The following is a 16,862-nucleotide window of genomic DNA, read 5'->3' as shown; positions in this document are numbered from 1 at the left end:
GGGCGACCTGCGGCAGCGGCGTACTTCAAACGGGTAGTGCGACAGAATCTATACGCGTCGTTAAACCTTTTTCCTTCGCGCTATTCTAACATATGATACATGGAATCTCATCAATTTTTCACGAGGAATCCGAATCTGAGCTTAGATTTTGGATATTACGCGTTTTGATATATTTAAAATCGTAGAAGAAATTACAGAATCGTCCTTGAAAATTGATCACACATTATAGTGTTTTTCTACGTCATTAAACCTCTTTCCTTCACGCTATTCTAACATATGATGCATGAAATCGCAACAGTTTTTTACGAGGAATCTTAATCTGAGCTTAGATTTTGAATATTACGCAATTTAATCTATTTAAAATCGTAAGAGAAATTACAGAATTCTCCTTGAAAATTGCTCACGCATTAAGTAGTGTTTTTTCAAGTCATTAAACCTCTTTCCTTCACGCTATTCTAACATATGATACATGAAACTACTTACATCGATTTTTCGCAAGGAATCCGAATATGAACTTAGATTTTGGATATTACGCGTTTTAATCTATTTAAAATTGTAGGAGAAATTACAGAATTGTCCTTGAAAATTGATCACACATTAGTGTTTTTTTACGCCGTTTTTCGTCTGCGTTCACGTAATGAAATTAGACTAACAGTTGACTCATCGACTAATCTAGCCTAATCCCCCAGAATCGGTCTAATAAAGGGCGAACGATTTTATCAGATAAGATGTGCGGTCCTAGTTTCCGGGCAATTGCGATTTGATGGAAGCTGCGATGAGGAGAAACGGAAGATATGCGAAACTCGGGCGGGTATTAAGTGAAAAACCAGGAAGGAGAAAGCCTTTCTTCCCGAAAAGTTTGTGCTCGGGCCAACTTATGCGGTCACTGGAGCATTGTATAGGAGGTTGCGGGAAACTATTTTTTTGTAGCAATACGGCATTCTCTCTTCACTTGATAGTGTAAATTCATAGCCGTGGAGAAATTGAAAGAACACATGTCTCGAGCGCTGTTTAAAAGTTTCCACTCTGTAGTAAGTTTTTTTTTTTTTTTTTTTTTTTTGAAAGTACATGAAGCAACAAATATTTTAACACGAAATTTTCAGAGGAAATTGATTAATTCGTAAAGTTTATCAAGAATTTAACGAATTAAAAATGGTTAGAATTCCCACATTACTTTGAAATACGATAGGAAGTTTACGATGTCGTCGTAAACCAAAATACGCGTTTCAGTGTCACCGTCCATACGAATAAATACCTAGATGCGCAACGATTGTTGCCTGAGATTCTGTAATTCAATGTCAACTCGGTTGTTTTCTAAAGACTACAAAAACAAACTCCTTTCCCAGAAATTAACGTTAATAAAACACAAGCAGATGCGTAATTTAATTTATTGGAAGATATCACTTGTTGATTTGATTTAGTTTGTGTAAAGCTTCACTCTTGCGTGTTTAAAATGCGTGTCCCAACGTATATGATTCAAATTATTTTCCTCGGAAGCAACAGATAGTATTTAGTGTTTGGAAACAATTAGTCGTAAATACTTGCAGGCTCCTCCCTAAAGGTGAAAAAATAATTTTAGTAGGTAACTCTACACTCATGACGGACACTTTCTCAATAGCTTTGCAGCTCTTTATTGAGTAACTCTTTTTACTGATCTCTATATATTTACAAAATAGATATATTTATTTTTCAATTAGAGCTTTAAAGTAAACTTAGATCAGAATCCGATAGTATTACGCGTGAATTACCTTAATGAATTCCTGAATGTCTTTCATTTATAAACCACTCTAATCTTTTTCTCTACTTGCATAAATCAATGAGGCTGGTCTCTTTCTATAGTATTATTTACCTACAACGGGTGTGTTACTTTATGCCGAAGTGCAAGAAGAAAATATCCTATTCTCCGTCAACGGAAAAACCATAAAGCATGCGCATATCTCGGTTGCGGTGTTTCAAATTTTCTGCCATCATTCTGCGTTATTTTTTTCTAAAGAAAAATTGGGCAATACTATGGCGTAACATTTTTAGGGAATTTTATAAATATAGAGTTGAAGAAATAATTGCGCGATGAGCTTTCACGAATTTAAAATATGGTTGATTTTTCCCAGGAAATTTGCACATATCTCAAAGCAGCAACCGTGTTTTTCTAGTTTCATCATAGATAATCATCGTGTGCAAGGAATACAATAAAAGAAATGGCATTCAACATGGCCATAATTCAATTTCAGCCGTACCTACAACTGTCGTACAAAAAAGCCATAATTTCATATTTTCACATTTTTGTGCGACATGAGGCAAAAAGATCAAACAATGCTACGACACCAAATGCTATCATTCCAATGGAGAATTTGCAAGGGTCTGAAATTTGATGAATTTCCTGTTTAAGTGGAATCCTCTGAGTGAACTGAACACGAAGATACCCTTGATTCATAAATTGAGCGATTATTAGAGGAGATATGACAAAATAACCGATTCTGCTAAAATACATGTGTTTAAATGGGAAATGCCGCCAGATGACGTCACAAGGCGGCGCATTTTCTCACTTTTAAATCAATTTTTCTCCAATTTCCCATGTCAGAAAAAAATTATGAAAAATATTGCGAACTCAGCTCATTAGGCACTTTCAGATGAAGCAATAAAAAAATTGCGTGCAAATTCTCCATTGAAATGATTCTCTTGAAATCATTTGTTTTCACCTAAACTCAATGTTTTTTCCCCCATAAAAAATTATTACAACCAGCGAGTCGTTGATAGATTATTTTTCTGCAAAAACTTAAGTAAGAAAAAGGGAAAAGAAAAAGGATGATATTTTTTTCGTTGCTGAAGTGCCATTATTTTTTTGTACAAGAATAGTCATATACTAAAGCCGCACAAAATTGTTTTATCCTCATCTTGATTTATATAGACACCTTGATACACACAGGTGAAAAATACAGAACTGGGTAAACAGTGAGCTGAGCACGTCAGTTTTTGATGTCGCAGATGCCGTATTGCCATCCTCATCGTTAAAATCCCTGGAGAAAGAGGACGTCTGTTTTTTGTATCTTCCACAGAGAATGGTATCCCTTGGCTGGGTCTGGTGTCTCTCAGCTCTTACTCATGATCGTCAGGTTCCACGTGGAATGGAGCTGAGCTTCTCGTTAATAAGAACATTTTGCCATAGCTGAAAACACACGTTCAACGTATCATTAATATTCGCAGGGCTTGATTTGACAGACAAGCTGTCGGATGTTCGTGTGAAAGGACGCACTGGATGCAGTTTCTATACTTCCGTTTTATTCCTACCGGAGCGACTCCTCATCGGTGTTTTCCATCCAAAGAACCAAATTTTTCGGTTTATCTCAGGGACGCCTCAATTCAATGTAGTATTTTCATACGTGTTTTATAATTTGATCATTTTATAATCTTGTTTTTTTGTGTTTTTTCATAATGTGTTTTTTTTTTTCAGTGTAGTGTCGTGTCACAGCGAAAAAATGTAGATTGATATCATAGAAATCCACGTGAATAAGAATATTTACTTATTTCGCCTACTCAAGTAGCAATGATCGCGATAAGATGCAATTTGATCGGATAAAATTGCAACAAGATTGAGAATAATCGCTCAGATGTTGATGGCGATTTTATTGGCAAAAGTTTGTAAAAACTAATCGAAATTTAGTTTCAAAATATCCTGGTTTTTTCGTCGCAAAATGATACTTGGGTATGTCCGTGAGTTATCACAAATAAAACGAGGGGAGGAATAAAGAGTTAAACCAACCTGTCCGCAGAGTATTTTTTACCCATTTTCTTCGCAGCATCATCATCGTCACATAATCCAAGAGTAAAATCTACTATATTAGCGCAAGGATACCCGATGAAACTCCGGTTGGTTGTCAATGCCTCAGCGTAGTACTGGAAAGACCTGGCGTGGCTGCAAGCACCTGGATGACAAAAGTCGTCATGAAACGATATAATAAACACTCCTTACGCAACGGGAAATAAAACCTAAACGGTATGAAACTTCTTTTTTGTTTCTACGGCTCTCTCTAAATGATAACGAAAAGTTCTTTCCCAGAAGTTTTCCATAGCTTTAAAGACTGAACCAAAATACTCTTTGGCCGAAAATTTGGATTTGGCATGTAAAATCACTCATCCAAGTCTCAAGAGTAATGAACGATTTTCGGATCTCCGTTTTCGCATAACTAGCTCAAAGGAGGGATACTAAATTGTTTACCTACACACACGGTATCGTGACTGAAGACTTTTTTTATGGGGGATATTATAAGATCCCTTCTCAGTGACTCCGTGATAATTCCATTACACTAATGATCTAATTAAGAGGCTTGGAAGACAAAGCGCATAACCCAAGTAGCACAGATTACAATAAATAGCGATTACATAGTAAAAATATCGCAATTCAACTGAGTGTTGTGTATGTTGCCTAGCTCCTATTTGAAGGGGCCTCCATTTATTGAAACTTATTGCAAAATAAGTTGCAATCTTTCATTGCATATTTGTATATTGCTTAGGTATATCTTTCTAACACATGGAGCCCATTTTGTTGATTGTTTAAAATCGGCATAAATCGACTGAACGATGTAAAAATATTGCATTTTAATGGTAAAAAAAACCACAATTGTATTGAAATCAAATTGCAATTTAATTTAAAATTTTTCGTTGCACTGTAGTACTTGGGAAGTACATTTTTTACTTTTTCAAGCCGTGCGTGCTTAAAGTTTCAAAATTACATGGAGTCTTATGGCAGAAAGGAAGTATAAACTCACTTTTTGATGCTTTAAAGCTAGATTTTAGTTTTGAATTTTCACAGGATATATTTTCAAACTAGTTTTAGTTGAGAGTATGAAAATCTCAATTTTTTCAAAAACTGCACGTATGTGCCTTATCCTCCAAGCCCCTCATTGAATCAGTGAGTTCAAAAACACACCAACTCGGAAAAAAAATTGTTCAGGAATTACCTAAAACTGCGCAGCGGGCGAAGAAGTAAGTTTAAGAGAAACCTTTTTGGTGCCAAAGGACAAGTATTTAGAGACTTTGTAAAGCACCAAGTTGAAATCGATACACCATGCTTGATAACGGAGAATTAAGCGTTTAAAAATTTCCGAGTTGGTGTGTTTTCGTTCTCACCGACTTTCAGATACTGATTTTTCATAGTCTGCCCTGAAAAATTTATATTTTTCGGCCTGAATAACGCTTGAATATTTATATAACTTGTTGGCACAATGTATAATGAACCGAGAAAAGAAAACCGCAAAATCGGATGGTCACCCGTTTCCCTTGAAATGGCCAAAAATTGGTATCTCCAATGAAGTACTTCGATTTTTCCCTTTTTCCGTCGCTGTTCCGAGCACTTCCGATTGCAATTTCAAAATTTCCTTTTGCATGCAGATGCTTCTATCCATAAGTGTTACTAAACCGTAAAAAAGTGAAAATCGAAAAAAAACCCGAGTTGATGTGTTTTCGAACTCACTGATTCAATTCATCTTGCCTAATCACGCAATACTCACCGACATCGTAGTAGCTACATCCAGGTTGTACAAGAGAACCCCCGTTAGGGTAAAAGTCTATGTGGCCAATTGGCTGGAGGAGTCCAAGGTAATCTGCACAAGTATGAACTATTTCCACGTACTCCGCATCCGTCACATCCAACCGGTCCTTGGCCGGTTTCCCGTTGAAACATGGTCGAGCAGGATCCAACCCTAAAATTAAAATTTCCCTCAATTATTCAACCCTAGAAAAAATTTACCTCACCAGAAAAGCAAAAAATAGATTCACAAAAGAAATCAATTTCCTAGACTCTTATAAAAGCAGTCCATTTTTGCCTTTCTTCTAAACCATCGTGAGAGCAGTGGTGTTTTTTGCACGTACCTAGGTTATGAAATTACTACTCCTCAGAAGAAATTAATAAGTTTGACTCATTGTTTTTATATTTTACGATATTTACCGTCAATAGAGACTTGAATTTAAAAAATAAAGCCGCAGATCTAACGTCGTAATCGTCAGGCCATAAGTTCAACACAATTTATTCTGAGGCTAGATTTGCGAACAAAATGATTTGAATTTGTAATAGGAAACCGTTGGGCACCAATAAAAACCATCAAGTGAACGTGCCGAAAGGGGTGGTGTGCATAAGACGCTTATACTCGTGTTGGACACATTGTTTGCGAAAGCCCTGTCAACACTACTAGCAAAAGTTCACGGAACTTTGCGCGAAACTTAAGTTCCGTAAACCTATCTCTGTGTGGACAAGGCCTTCCATTTTTAAGAAATGAACGAAAAAATTATGAAAGAACAAATATAAACGTGGTTTAATACTTTTAACTTCCGCCGTCGCGCCGCGCCGCTCCGCGCTGACCGAACTGTGTTTTTGCGCAATGCGTGAAGTATTCCCACAGTCTTGCAGGCGCTATGCGTTTCCCGCCGACGCGACCGCTGCTGAACGCACTGTGTTTGACGCAATGCGTGAAGTATTCATGCAGTCTTGTAGGCGCTGATATGTGTTACATGCCGACCGCCGCGCCGAGGGCTTCTCCTTTTCATCTCAAGTCCTCGTCATCATTGCTCTCTGCTCCGCGCCGCGCCATTCCAGGCCAAATTGCGTGTTCGGTTTCTCTCTTAACTTGACTGATTAAAATGTGCTGTCTCTTGTATCACCGAAAGACTACAGAATTAGAAATTACTATACTCTTAGGAATGAGATATTCAATCGCCTTTTCTCGTTTGTAATTTTTTTATACCTACATTTAAAAAAAAATCGCAAAATTTGCCGCCCCTTAATTTGCCGCCATGGACCGCAGCCCATGTGGCCACCCCCTAAAGCCGGCTCTGGGTCCAGCCACCATTCGATTTTAGGTCCAACCCGAATAAATGATAAAATGACCATTTCAACAAATTAATTGTAGATAGACCCAAAAATCAGGCTGTGCATTTAACTGGAAACTTCATCTCAAACCTGTAATCCACGGCACGGTTTTTTGGAGGAGTTTGTTGATTCTTTTCCCCGCGAATCCAGCAACGTGAGCACCTAAACTATGGCCGACGAAGTGGACCGAAGTTACGTTGATGTAGTTGTCGTTGATGAGCGCAAAAACGACTTCGCCCACCAATTTACCAACTTCAGGAACATAGCTCGCCGTCCAGGGGTAAACGAACCCGTAGCTCACACTGCTCCAGTCGACAATTATCACGTTCAGATCACGGTCGTTCAGCAAAGCTGCAAATGAGACATCGAGCGGTTAGGTAATTCACGCAGAAAGATAGTCGGTGCAAGTTTAAAGCTAATTTAAAATCGAGGTTTGGAACTAGTTTCGCGCAAAAAAGAGATAAAATTTCGCGTACTCACTTGCGTTATTTGGACCGCGTTAAACAGAAAGGAACCAAGCCACATTAGCTATTGCCAAATTTAATTGGCTAATTTAATTTTTTACATAAAAACAGTTCTGCGGCTTTTTGTGCAAATTTCAGTGAATTTTCTCCATAGTATGAAAGCAAATTATTTAACATTTTCAAAGGGATCCGCACAAACGTTTTCTCGTAAAAAATTAAATTGCCCAGTTAAAATTGGCAATAGCTGATGTATGGCTTGGTTCCTTTCTGTTAAACGCGGTCCATTTAACAAGTATTGTTCGCTGCCGGTTGATGATGGGGGCCATTTCGATCCCGAAACGCGTCGCATAAAATTGTTAAACAGTGCAAGTGAGCACGCAAAATTTTATTTTTTTTTTACAATATTGTCCCCTTAAAAAGTTTCTCTATAGTTTCGCTCAATTTATTTAATCTCTGACGTTCTGCTTTTATGTAACGTTGATTCGCAACTTTTCCTGCTTAGGGGTGGGAAGCAATTACTCCCCGCTCCAATATCGTCCTTTATGAGCTAATATTGGAATGAGCGAATGGGTCAGTTGCGCTGATCACAGGATCTTGTTTTGACCCTTGAATTTTGTAGATCAGCCAAAAACAATAAGATCTGTCCAAACAGCAATTTTTTTCGTTGAATATTAAACGAGATATCGCACTTTGAAAAGTTTGGTTTATGATGTCATCCACCGCGGTAGTGACACCCTTGGTTTCTTCCACCTCGCTTTTATTTGTCAGGGAGACACACATTTGCACTAGTTACTCGGATGAAAGCAGAAACCAAGGATGTTAATACGGTGGTGGATGATGTCATAAACCGAATTTTTCAAAGCGCGGTATCTTGGTTATAATATTGAACGTAGATAAGTTGTTTGGACGGATCCTTTATTTTTAGCTGATTGCAAGAATCAAGCATCATAACACGATTCTGTGACGAGCGCAACTGGCGAACCCGAAAAAATCATCCCCTCAGCATATCTATATTGTAACTTTAAATGTACTTACAATAAAAAAATCTATTTACTTGAAGGTACTTACTATCTTTCATCAGAATTGGGAACCAACTCTCTCCACTATTCATCCATCCGTGTATGATGATCTTTGTTTCAAGCGATTTGTTCAGGGGCGCGTTCTTAAAGTTGGTCGCATCGTCTATTTTCAGCTTGTAATATTTGTCCTTGTCTTTCTGCCTGCTCAAAATACGAAAAGGCCATGGGTCAATCTTGAGAAGCGATTTATTTTCAATTTTTAAAGCCTGATTCTAAAAAGCAAATCGTGCAATCGGTTCAAGAAAGCAAAATGAACTAATCCCTTATGTCTCAATCAATACGAGTAATGGTTTACTTCATCGGCACAATATGCATCGATGGAATTGAGTTAAGGTGTTCAAGAAACAAACAAAGCGCCCCCAGTTAGTGTCGCATGCAGCGAACACTAAACCAATTTTATTATAACGCCTGGATGCAACTATTCGAACTCCACGGATGTCCTTGTTGCATACGCACGCAAGTGAAGGCGTTTTGACGCTCGAGGCACTCGTCGCTTCACCAGCGGCGCAGAGGCATCGGCGGGCTGTGCTGCGAGGATCCAAGATAACGAAACACCTTTAATTCTTCCTTTTATATTATAAATAATACATCTTTTGGGTACAAAAAGTTGTACTCAGGCTAAGGCTATGAGTGTTATTGTGTCACAGTTTTAATATCACGATGTGCTGAGTGCTGAGCATGAATGCATGATTTATAGAGCAACTAATTGTGCCCAAGAAATGTATTTATAGTAAAAATAAAAAAGTGGAGGGGCCCTGACCCCCGCAGTACTACATTTTCGCCGCTACACCGCGCCAGTGCCACCGGCCGGTCAACCGGTGCTTGGCGAGTCAAAACGCCTTCACTTGTGTGCGTATGCAATACGGACATCCGTGGAGTTCGAATAGTTGCATTACGCCGTATAAAAATCATTCAGTGCTCGTTGCATGTCATACTGAGCTGTGGAGGCGCTTTTGTTTGTTTATCTTACACCTTCATTTAATTCCAGTGTTGCCTAATGTGCCGATGAAATAATCTATTACATATTTTTATTACGGCATTGTAAATGTTTCAAAAAATTCATTGATTGCTCAAATGTATTACAACGTTCCTGCTCCGCGCGGTGTCTGATCATGATTTGTAGGGTTTCCTCAAACCTTCTGTAACAAGTCATACTTTTTTTAGACGCCCCCCCCCCCCCCCCAAAAAAAAATCTCCCTTCTTTTGAAAAATACTTTTAAATGCGAAATGTTTAAAGAATAATCCTCATATATCGCTCGGAAATTTGAATTAAGACGAAGACCATTCGTCTTTTGAACGAATGAAGAGCAACGGGAATTCTGTTACATCACATGTCGAAATACACTCGTTCGATTTCCCAGTTTCACTGGCAAAACTATAGCACAGTTATTAAGTCCTTCAAATATGTTTAAGAAAATTATACAATGTTCTATTTTTTCCCTCCCGAAATTTTGGCTATGGTCCTTGCTCTTACTGACCTCAGAGTGACGAACGCCGCGGAGTCGTTTCTTGGACACCTTTGGAGACCATTTTCGAGCGTGCGTCTTATAATGAGTGTTTTTGCGGAATAGTTCAAAAAAGCCCATTTAGAAATCTACATCAACCAAAATTCAGTCAAGAACCCGGTGAGGCAGGATCCGAAGCCTCTAGAAAGTCCTACGCTTCTGCAATCTTCAGAGTCATTGAATTGCAGCCCTAACAGACCGGGTTCATGAAAAAACGCATCAATAAAGCCCAATTCACACTATCAAACTTTCCATTCAATGCTTGAATACAACTTGTCGAATGAAAAGTTAGATAGTGTGATATTGACAAGAGAAAACGACAATTCGATGAAAAATTGAACGGAAACTTGGATGTGACGTCACATTCAACTTTTCGCTAAACTGTCCACGATGGAAAGTTGAACGGAGAGTAATTGAATTAATTTTTTTTTCGTTCAACTTTCCATCTAACTTTTCGTTCAATTATGTCGGATGAAAAGTTTGATAGTGTGAATTGGGCTTAGCGAAGTACCTAAAGGAAGCCGGAAGCCGGCCTATTCGGTTGATTTTGTACGTTCACTACGACAGATTGGAATGGCAAAAATAGATACTTCTTGAAACTACTTTTTTCAATGTTTTTTTGACATCTCTGTCCGTTTTTCATCTCAAAACGTGCATATTGCACTCGTTTACGCTCCAAGATTAATAAATCAATTTTGCTTTTTTGTGGTCTACGGTCCATTTCCCCGTGAACGGTCACATGCCACTTAAGGATAAAATATATTCGTGCTGACATGCCTGTATAGACGAAGTGTGACATCTGAATAATCGAGCTCGCCGACTTGTCCGTGTTCTGCTCCCAATCTTTTTGACCCTTGGAGATGACGGAGTTTTTGAATTTGTTCAAATTTTTCTTCGTTGCGTTCATCCAACATTCCTCCCGTGTACAGCCTCTCGAAGTCTGTGTAAAAATTGAGTTTTATTCAGAAACTATAAAGCAAATGGATCCTCTATCGAAGTTTATCGGTGTATAATTTGTTTATCTTTTTATTTTCCTTATGAAGGGAATTTACAAGAAACAAAACACTCTGGTTTCGCCGAAAATTAACACACGAGGTTCATGAAAACCCTCAAAATTTAAGGCTTTATGAGAGCACAGTATATTGAATATTATAAGAAAATCCACCACACCGCTCGGAAGTGCAAAATTTCATAGAACTTTATACAATTTTTATGAAATTTTTTCAGAGACTAGTAGGCCGCAAAACGCCTCGTAATAGTCTCAACTCGATTTTGACAGTTTAACAAAAATGAGTCCACCTCCGAAATTCCTTGTTGAATTATCAGTTTTTTTTGTGGATTTCATTTTCAGTCCCTAAAAATTCCATGAAATTATTCGCAACTTTATTCCGTAAAAAGAAACTTCACTCCGCGACATTTCATCTTCCATCTCTGCATGTCCTCGTTGTCTCTTTGTTCTGCTTGGTGGCGTGACTTGCTCTGCGATTCATCGATTGATTTGCCACTTAAAACTATGGAAAAGGATCGATAAACAGGGTGTTCGCAACGAACACATCAATAATCGATTCTTCACCACAGCTTCAAATAGGGAGATATCGATAATCGATCATTCACGCCTCGCCACTAGCTCTGCTAGAAGAATCCTAATATCAAGTGCAACCATGCTTATATGCTCAACCTCAGCTCTTCACAGAGCATACAGGGTGATTCAAAAGTTTCCCATCCCCTCTATCACTCATAGGGTTCTTGCCCCTTCTCAGGATGATCCCCTTAATTTTTTTAGGGGGGGGGGGGGGGTAGCTCTCTTTGACTTCGCTTTCACAAAATGTCAAGTCTATATCTCAATTTATTCAAAAGTTATAGGAGTGATGTCTGTAGCTGGTGGTGTGGTATTTATGGATCACCTTGTATAACATCTGACTGATGAATGCGGAGATAGGTAACTGGTAATAGTTAGAAGTGCCTTAGGATTACGATGGATGGGGTCTTAAGACTATTTTGTTCCAGACTTGTGGTACAAGTTCGAGAAACATTATGAAGAGATCTTGATTGATATAGGAAGTTGTTAAAGAGAAGAGGTGGATTAGTGCACATACTTGTAAAAAATGTTGAGTGCGACTTAGATAAACTGCACGGAGTGACTCATTGTTCACATATTTACGGGGAAATGGTGTTTACTGCATATCTTTTTCTAGAGCATCTGAGGACAAGAGGGGTAACAGGGTGCAAGTTTTTAAGTGCTCGTTCGGTAATTTCAAGTTTAAGATCCTTTGGATGTTGCGGATTCAGCGAAATGACCGAACCTAAAATTATGACGATTCTATACGATTCTGCATTGAAAACGGTCATGTCGAAACTATGGTTGCTAGATATACTTAATTTCAAGCCAAAAAATTATTTTATTAATGTTTTTATAGTTTTTTTAAATTTTTTTTTCGAGAGTTCCCCCGTTTAATCAATTTGCTTTTCTTGTAAAAAAGTCGAGTGCGACATAGATAAACTGCAGGGAGTGACTCATTGTTCACATATTTGCGGGGAAATGGTGTTTACCGTATATTTTTTTCTAGAGCATCTGAGGACAAGAGGGGTAACAGGGCGCAAGTTTTTTGTAGTGCTTGTTTGGTAATTTCAAAATTAAGATTCTTTATTATGGCGATTCTATTCAATTCTGCATTGAAAATGGTCATGCCGAAACTATGATCGCTAGATATACTTAATTTCAAGCCAAACAATTATTTTATTAATGTTTTTATATTTTTTTTTAAATTTTTTTTTTTCGAGAGTTCCCCTGTTTAATCAATTTGCTTTTAACATAACAGTCGGTCTCATATAGCCTTTTTCTTGGATTACCTTTCAAAGTTTCAAACTTTCAGCAAATCGAAATTGTTTTAACGTGGCGTATTAATTGTTCACGCCTCTTAATTCCAGAGAAATTAATTTTCTTGAGGCTAAGCGCATTCCAACTCCGTAAAAATGTTGGCTGTGCACTAATATAATCCAAATTGAAATTTTTTGTGTTTTTGATTTTAAAAAAAAGGAAAATAATGAAGAAATAAATACATTAATGAAGTATAGTCAGATTGATATTTTCGGTACCTGATTTACTCAATTCAGACGGAACATCTAATTTCCATTGAAGAGCTTTGCTGAATTTTCCTGGTGAGGATGCAGCAAGTTGAATCGCACTGAACACAACACAAAGGAAACTGAAAATGTATTTGTTTCTCATTCGAGTTGCGCGGTATGCCACTAACATTTTCATTTCAGGATTTATGAAAATGTCACTAAGTTAATAAAGTTCTTTTTTTCGAGTTCCTTTAATTCTTGATTTTCCAAATCACTGTTCGCACGCGATTCTGACTATGTCGCCTAGGTGTGGATGATCCTCACTTTCTGCAAGAATTAAGCTAGGAGGCAATGCGGAGAATCGAAACTATTCGCGTTTTCACATGAAGAATACCACTCAGTCTGCGAATTTTTAGTCCTTCCCTAGTGCGATAGTACAATTTTGCTCGATTCCTCTCAAGTACCCACTCACTTATTTATCTTTCGAGATGAGAGAGAAACATACGACTGATTAATACATTGAGAATGGGTTTCAAGGCTTTGTTTACGCTAGGTTTTTTTTATTACCTATTATTATTATTCGGTACTATTTTTCAGACGATCCTTTGAGATCCCTTACATATTGTCTCATCTCACAGATTTTGCACGATTTTTGAAAGTTGTACGGAGGGATACGACTATGTGTATGAAAATTGACCTACATGTCAAGTAGGCTCATACTCTAATTACTCTAATTTAAAAACAGATTGCAGCGCTATTTGCAGCTTGTATTTTCCACCCATTTAACTATTTTGCACCGCTCGACAACACCAAAAAAGAAAAATGCATCTAACAAGAAATTTACAAGTAAAAATAATGCAAAAACTTTCTACGTGAAAAAATCATAATGATGCATGTATCATTACTATTAAGTTAGGCTTAAATCAAAATTGTTGGTTTATGATGCATATTAAAGATTCCTCACCAGATTGGTTTGAATTTTTTCAATGAACTTATAATAATGTGCATCGGTTAAATTCAGCTTTCAAAAGGCAATTAGAGCGACGGGGACCGTTTTATTTCATTTAAACCGCTGAGCAAAAACGCATCCGTCGTCTTGTCGAAAAACTATAGCGTTTTCAGAGCTTTACCTTTCTGTCTCAAGATCTATCGCGAGACTTAAAATAAAAATTAAACAAAACAAATTTGAATATGATTTAATGTTGAGTGTGCATTAATAATGAGACAATGGTGCACGAGTATTTAGTAACTTGGGTAGTTAAGAGGGTAATTTTTCTATTTTGCATGATTTTTTTATGACTTTGTCAACTTTTAGAATAAATTACTCGTAAGAATTTATTTTTTCCTCCTGATGAGAGGGGTAGAACATTGAAGAATGAATGATTAGCCGTTCTGGTACAGAAAAAGTTCAAATCCGTCATCTCAGCTGCATTCTGGAGGAGCAGGATGTTTTAAAAAAATGATGGATGTCTCAAATTTCCAACACAAGAGAAAATGTCCCAATTTAGGTGAAACGAAGAATTTACGGTCAGCACCCATCAATGTGAAGGCTGCATTTGCAAGAAACTCCTTCATACCTAATCTGTATCATGGGTGGCGGGAGCTACCTCCGGACAAAAGCTAAACTCGAAAACAGTGGAATGATACCTCACTTTCAGCACGCCGATTATCCCGCGGGTAGGTCGTAATCGCAGAGTTCCTAATCGCACGCTGCGGCGCGAAACGCGCATTGGCGCCTACAAGCCTACAGGGATACTTCAAGCATTACGCAATGCGTGAAGTAGCCCTGTATGTTTGTAGGCGTCAGTGCGCGTCGGCGCTCCCGGCGAGCGGGTGGTGAACCATTTCTAGCGGGGAGAGCTCTCTGGGGTTTTTTAATGAATTAGCAACTTCTGTTAATTGGACAACTGCGTGTTAGACTGATTTTTTAATTTTTTTTTTTTTTTTTTTTTTTTTTTTTTTTTCATTTCCGACTTTTAAAATTACACACTGTTCGTGTGAAGTAATTAGTGAACTTTCAACACTATAAGGAGTGTAATAATGAAAGGCGGGTCGTGCACCATGCGCGCTGCGTACGGCGCACAGTGGAGTATTATACCCGAAAAGCTGGCGAAAAGTCCAAAAAAAAAATGTGGTAAAAGCTTGGTAAAACAGGTAAATAATGATTCTCTGATATCTACTGCATGACATTGTGACATTAGAATCCGCTTATCACTAATGGATGGTCGAGGAAAAAAGGGTAAACCCAGCGGTTTCGCGCGCATCTTAGCTCTAGTTCAGTATTGCTTACGTTCAGCTTTTCAATCAAAGTTTGTATGCAGTGACAGGTACAAGCTACACCTGCAGGCTTATTGGAGGCCATTATTTATGGTAAGTAGTCCCTTTTTACATATATATTACTATAATTAGAAATTTGATTGTCTGGCATGTCGCAGACTTCCTGTCATACATTATTTTTTAAATGAAAAACTACTTAACGTCTAGTCTTGAAAATTTCTGTGATTTTTCCTCTTTGTGCGGAGAAAATTCTGTGAAAATTTCAAGGAATGATATTGATTTGGTCGACTTCAAGGAAATAAAATGCGAGCGTAGATTTTTAAACACCGCAAACGAGATACGTGGTTTGGTAGTTTCACCGTCGATATGCTGTTGTCAAATCGTTCAGTAAAATGGGCATTTTCCATTAAGATGCTTAAATAAGATAGTTTCTGAATATGTGCCGGGCTGTGTCGGGCTGAAAGTGAAGGATTTTCGTAAACTAGAACCCAACCGCAAGATTCTCCTGCAAAAATTTTTTACCCATATTCACCCTTTGAATTTCTGCGAATTTTTGAAATTGAGCTTTGTTTTCAAGCAAAAATCACGTACTTCCGAATTTTGGATCCTACATATTTTTCAGGTCAATAATGTGAGCCTCAGCATTAAATGGAAGTCTCATGACACTCCTGGAGTTCTTTGTATGTGATTCACACAGATTTGATATGCGGCGTTGCCAAATTTACGTCAATTTTTATAGAGTGTGCCACTATATTACGCTGGAAAATTCCTAAACGCAGTAGTTTCTGAATATGTGCCGGGCTGTGTCGGGCTAAAAATGAAGGATTTTCGTAAACTAAAACCCAACCGCAAGAGTCTCCAGCAAAAAATTTTTACCCAAATTCACCCTTTGAATTTCTGCGAATTTTTAAAATGAGCTTTGTTTTCAAGCAATAATCACGTACTTCCGAATTTTGGATCCTATATATTTTTCAGGTCAATAATGTGAGCCTCAGCATTAAATGGAAGTCTTATGACACTTCCGGAGTTCTTTGTATGTTATTCACACAGATTTCATATGCAACGTTGCCAAATTTACGTCAATTTTTATAAAGGGTGCCATTATATTACGCTGGAAAATTCCTAAACGAAGTAGTTTCTGAATATGTGCCGGGCTGTGTCGGGCTAAAAATGAAGGATTTTCGTAAACTAAAACCCAACCGCAAGAGTCTCCAGCAAAAATTTTTTACCCAAATTCACCCTTTGAATTTCTGCGAATTTTTAAAAATGAGCTTTGTTTTCAAGTAATGATCACGTACTTCCGAATTTTGGATCCTATATATTTTTCAGGTCAATAATGTGAGCCTCAGCATTAAATGGAAGTCTAATGACACTTCTGTAGTGGGGAAGGGTTTTTGAAGGGTTCATAGTGTCAGTAAGGATCCATATTTAGTCCGAAAAGAGCCTAAATTACGGACAAATTTTTCAATGTAGTACAGTGGCACACTCTAAAAATTTGCGTAGAATTGGCAACGTCGCATATCAAATCTGTGTAAATAACATACAAAGAACTCCAGAAGTGTCATAAGACTTCCATTTAATGCTGAGGCTCACATTATTGACCTGAAAAATA

The 16,862-nt window shown here is 37.8% G+C and overlaps 2 protein-coding genes across 2 annotated transcripts in view; one reads left to right on the top strand and one right to left on the bottom strand.

Annotated features, from left to right (window-relative positions):
- The window catches only part of LOC109044207 (histidine protein methyltransferase 1 homolog), a 39,961-nt gene that overhangs the window by 18,869 nt on the left and 4,230 nt on the right, over positions 1–16,862 (top strand). The window lies entirely within an intron of this gene.
- Positions 1,373–13,401, bottom strand: LOC109044284 (lipase member H-A). The gene is made up of 7 exons (XM_072297941.1): positions 13,004–13,401; positions 10,681–10,847; positions 8,392–8,539; positions 6,950–7,210; positions 5,505–5,696; positions 3,758–3,920; positions 1,373–3,163 (listed from the first exon to the last, which is right to left on the bottom strand). The coding sequence occupies exons 1-7, from the start codon at positions 13,167–13,169 to the stop codon at positions 3,094–3,096; spliced, it is 1,167 nt and encodes a 388-aa protein (XP_072154042.1). The 5' UTR covers positions 13,170–13,401; the 3' UTR covers positions 1,373–3,093.

Source organism: Bemisia tabaci, chromosome 3 (genome assembly GCF_918797505.1).
Source record: "Bemisia tabaci chromosome 3, PGI_BMITA_v3".
NCBI lineage: Eukaryota > Metazoa > Arthropoda > Insecta > Hemiptera > Aleyrodidae > Bemisia > Bemisia tabaci.
Note: the sequence above shows the minus strand (reverse complement) of the source record. Positions and strands in the feature narration are given on the sequence as shown.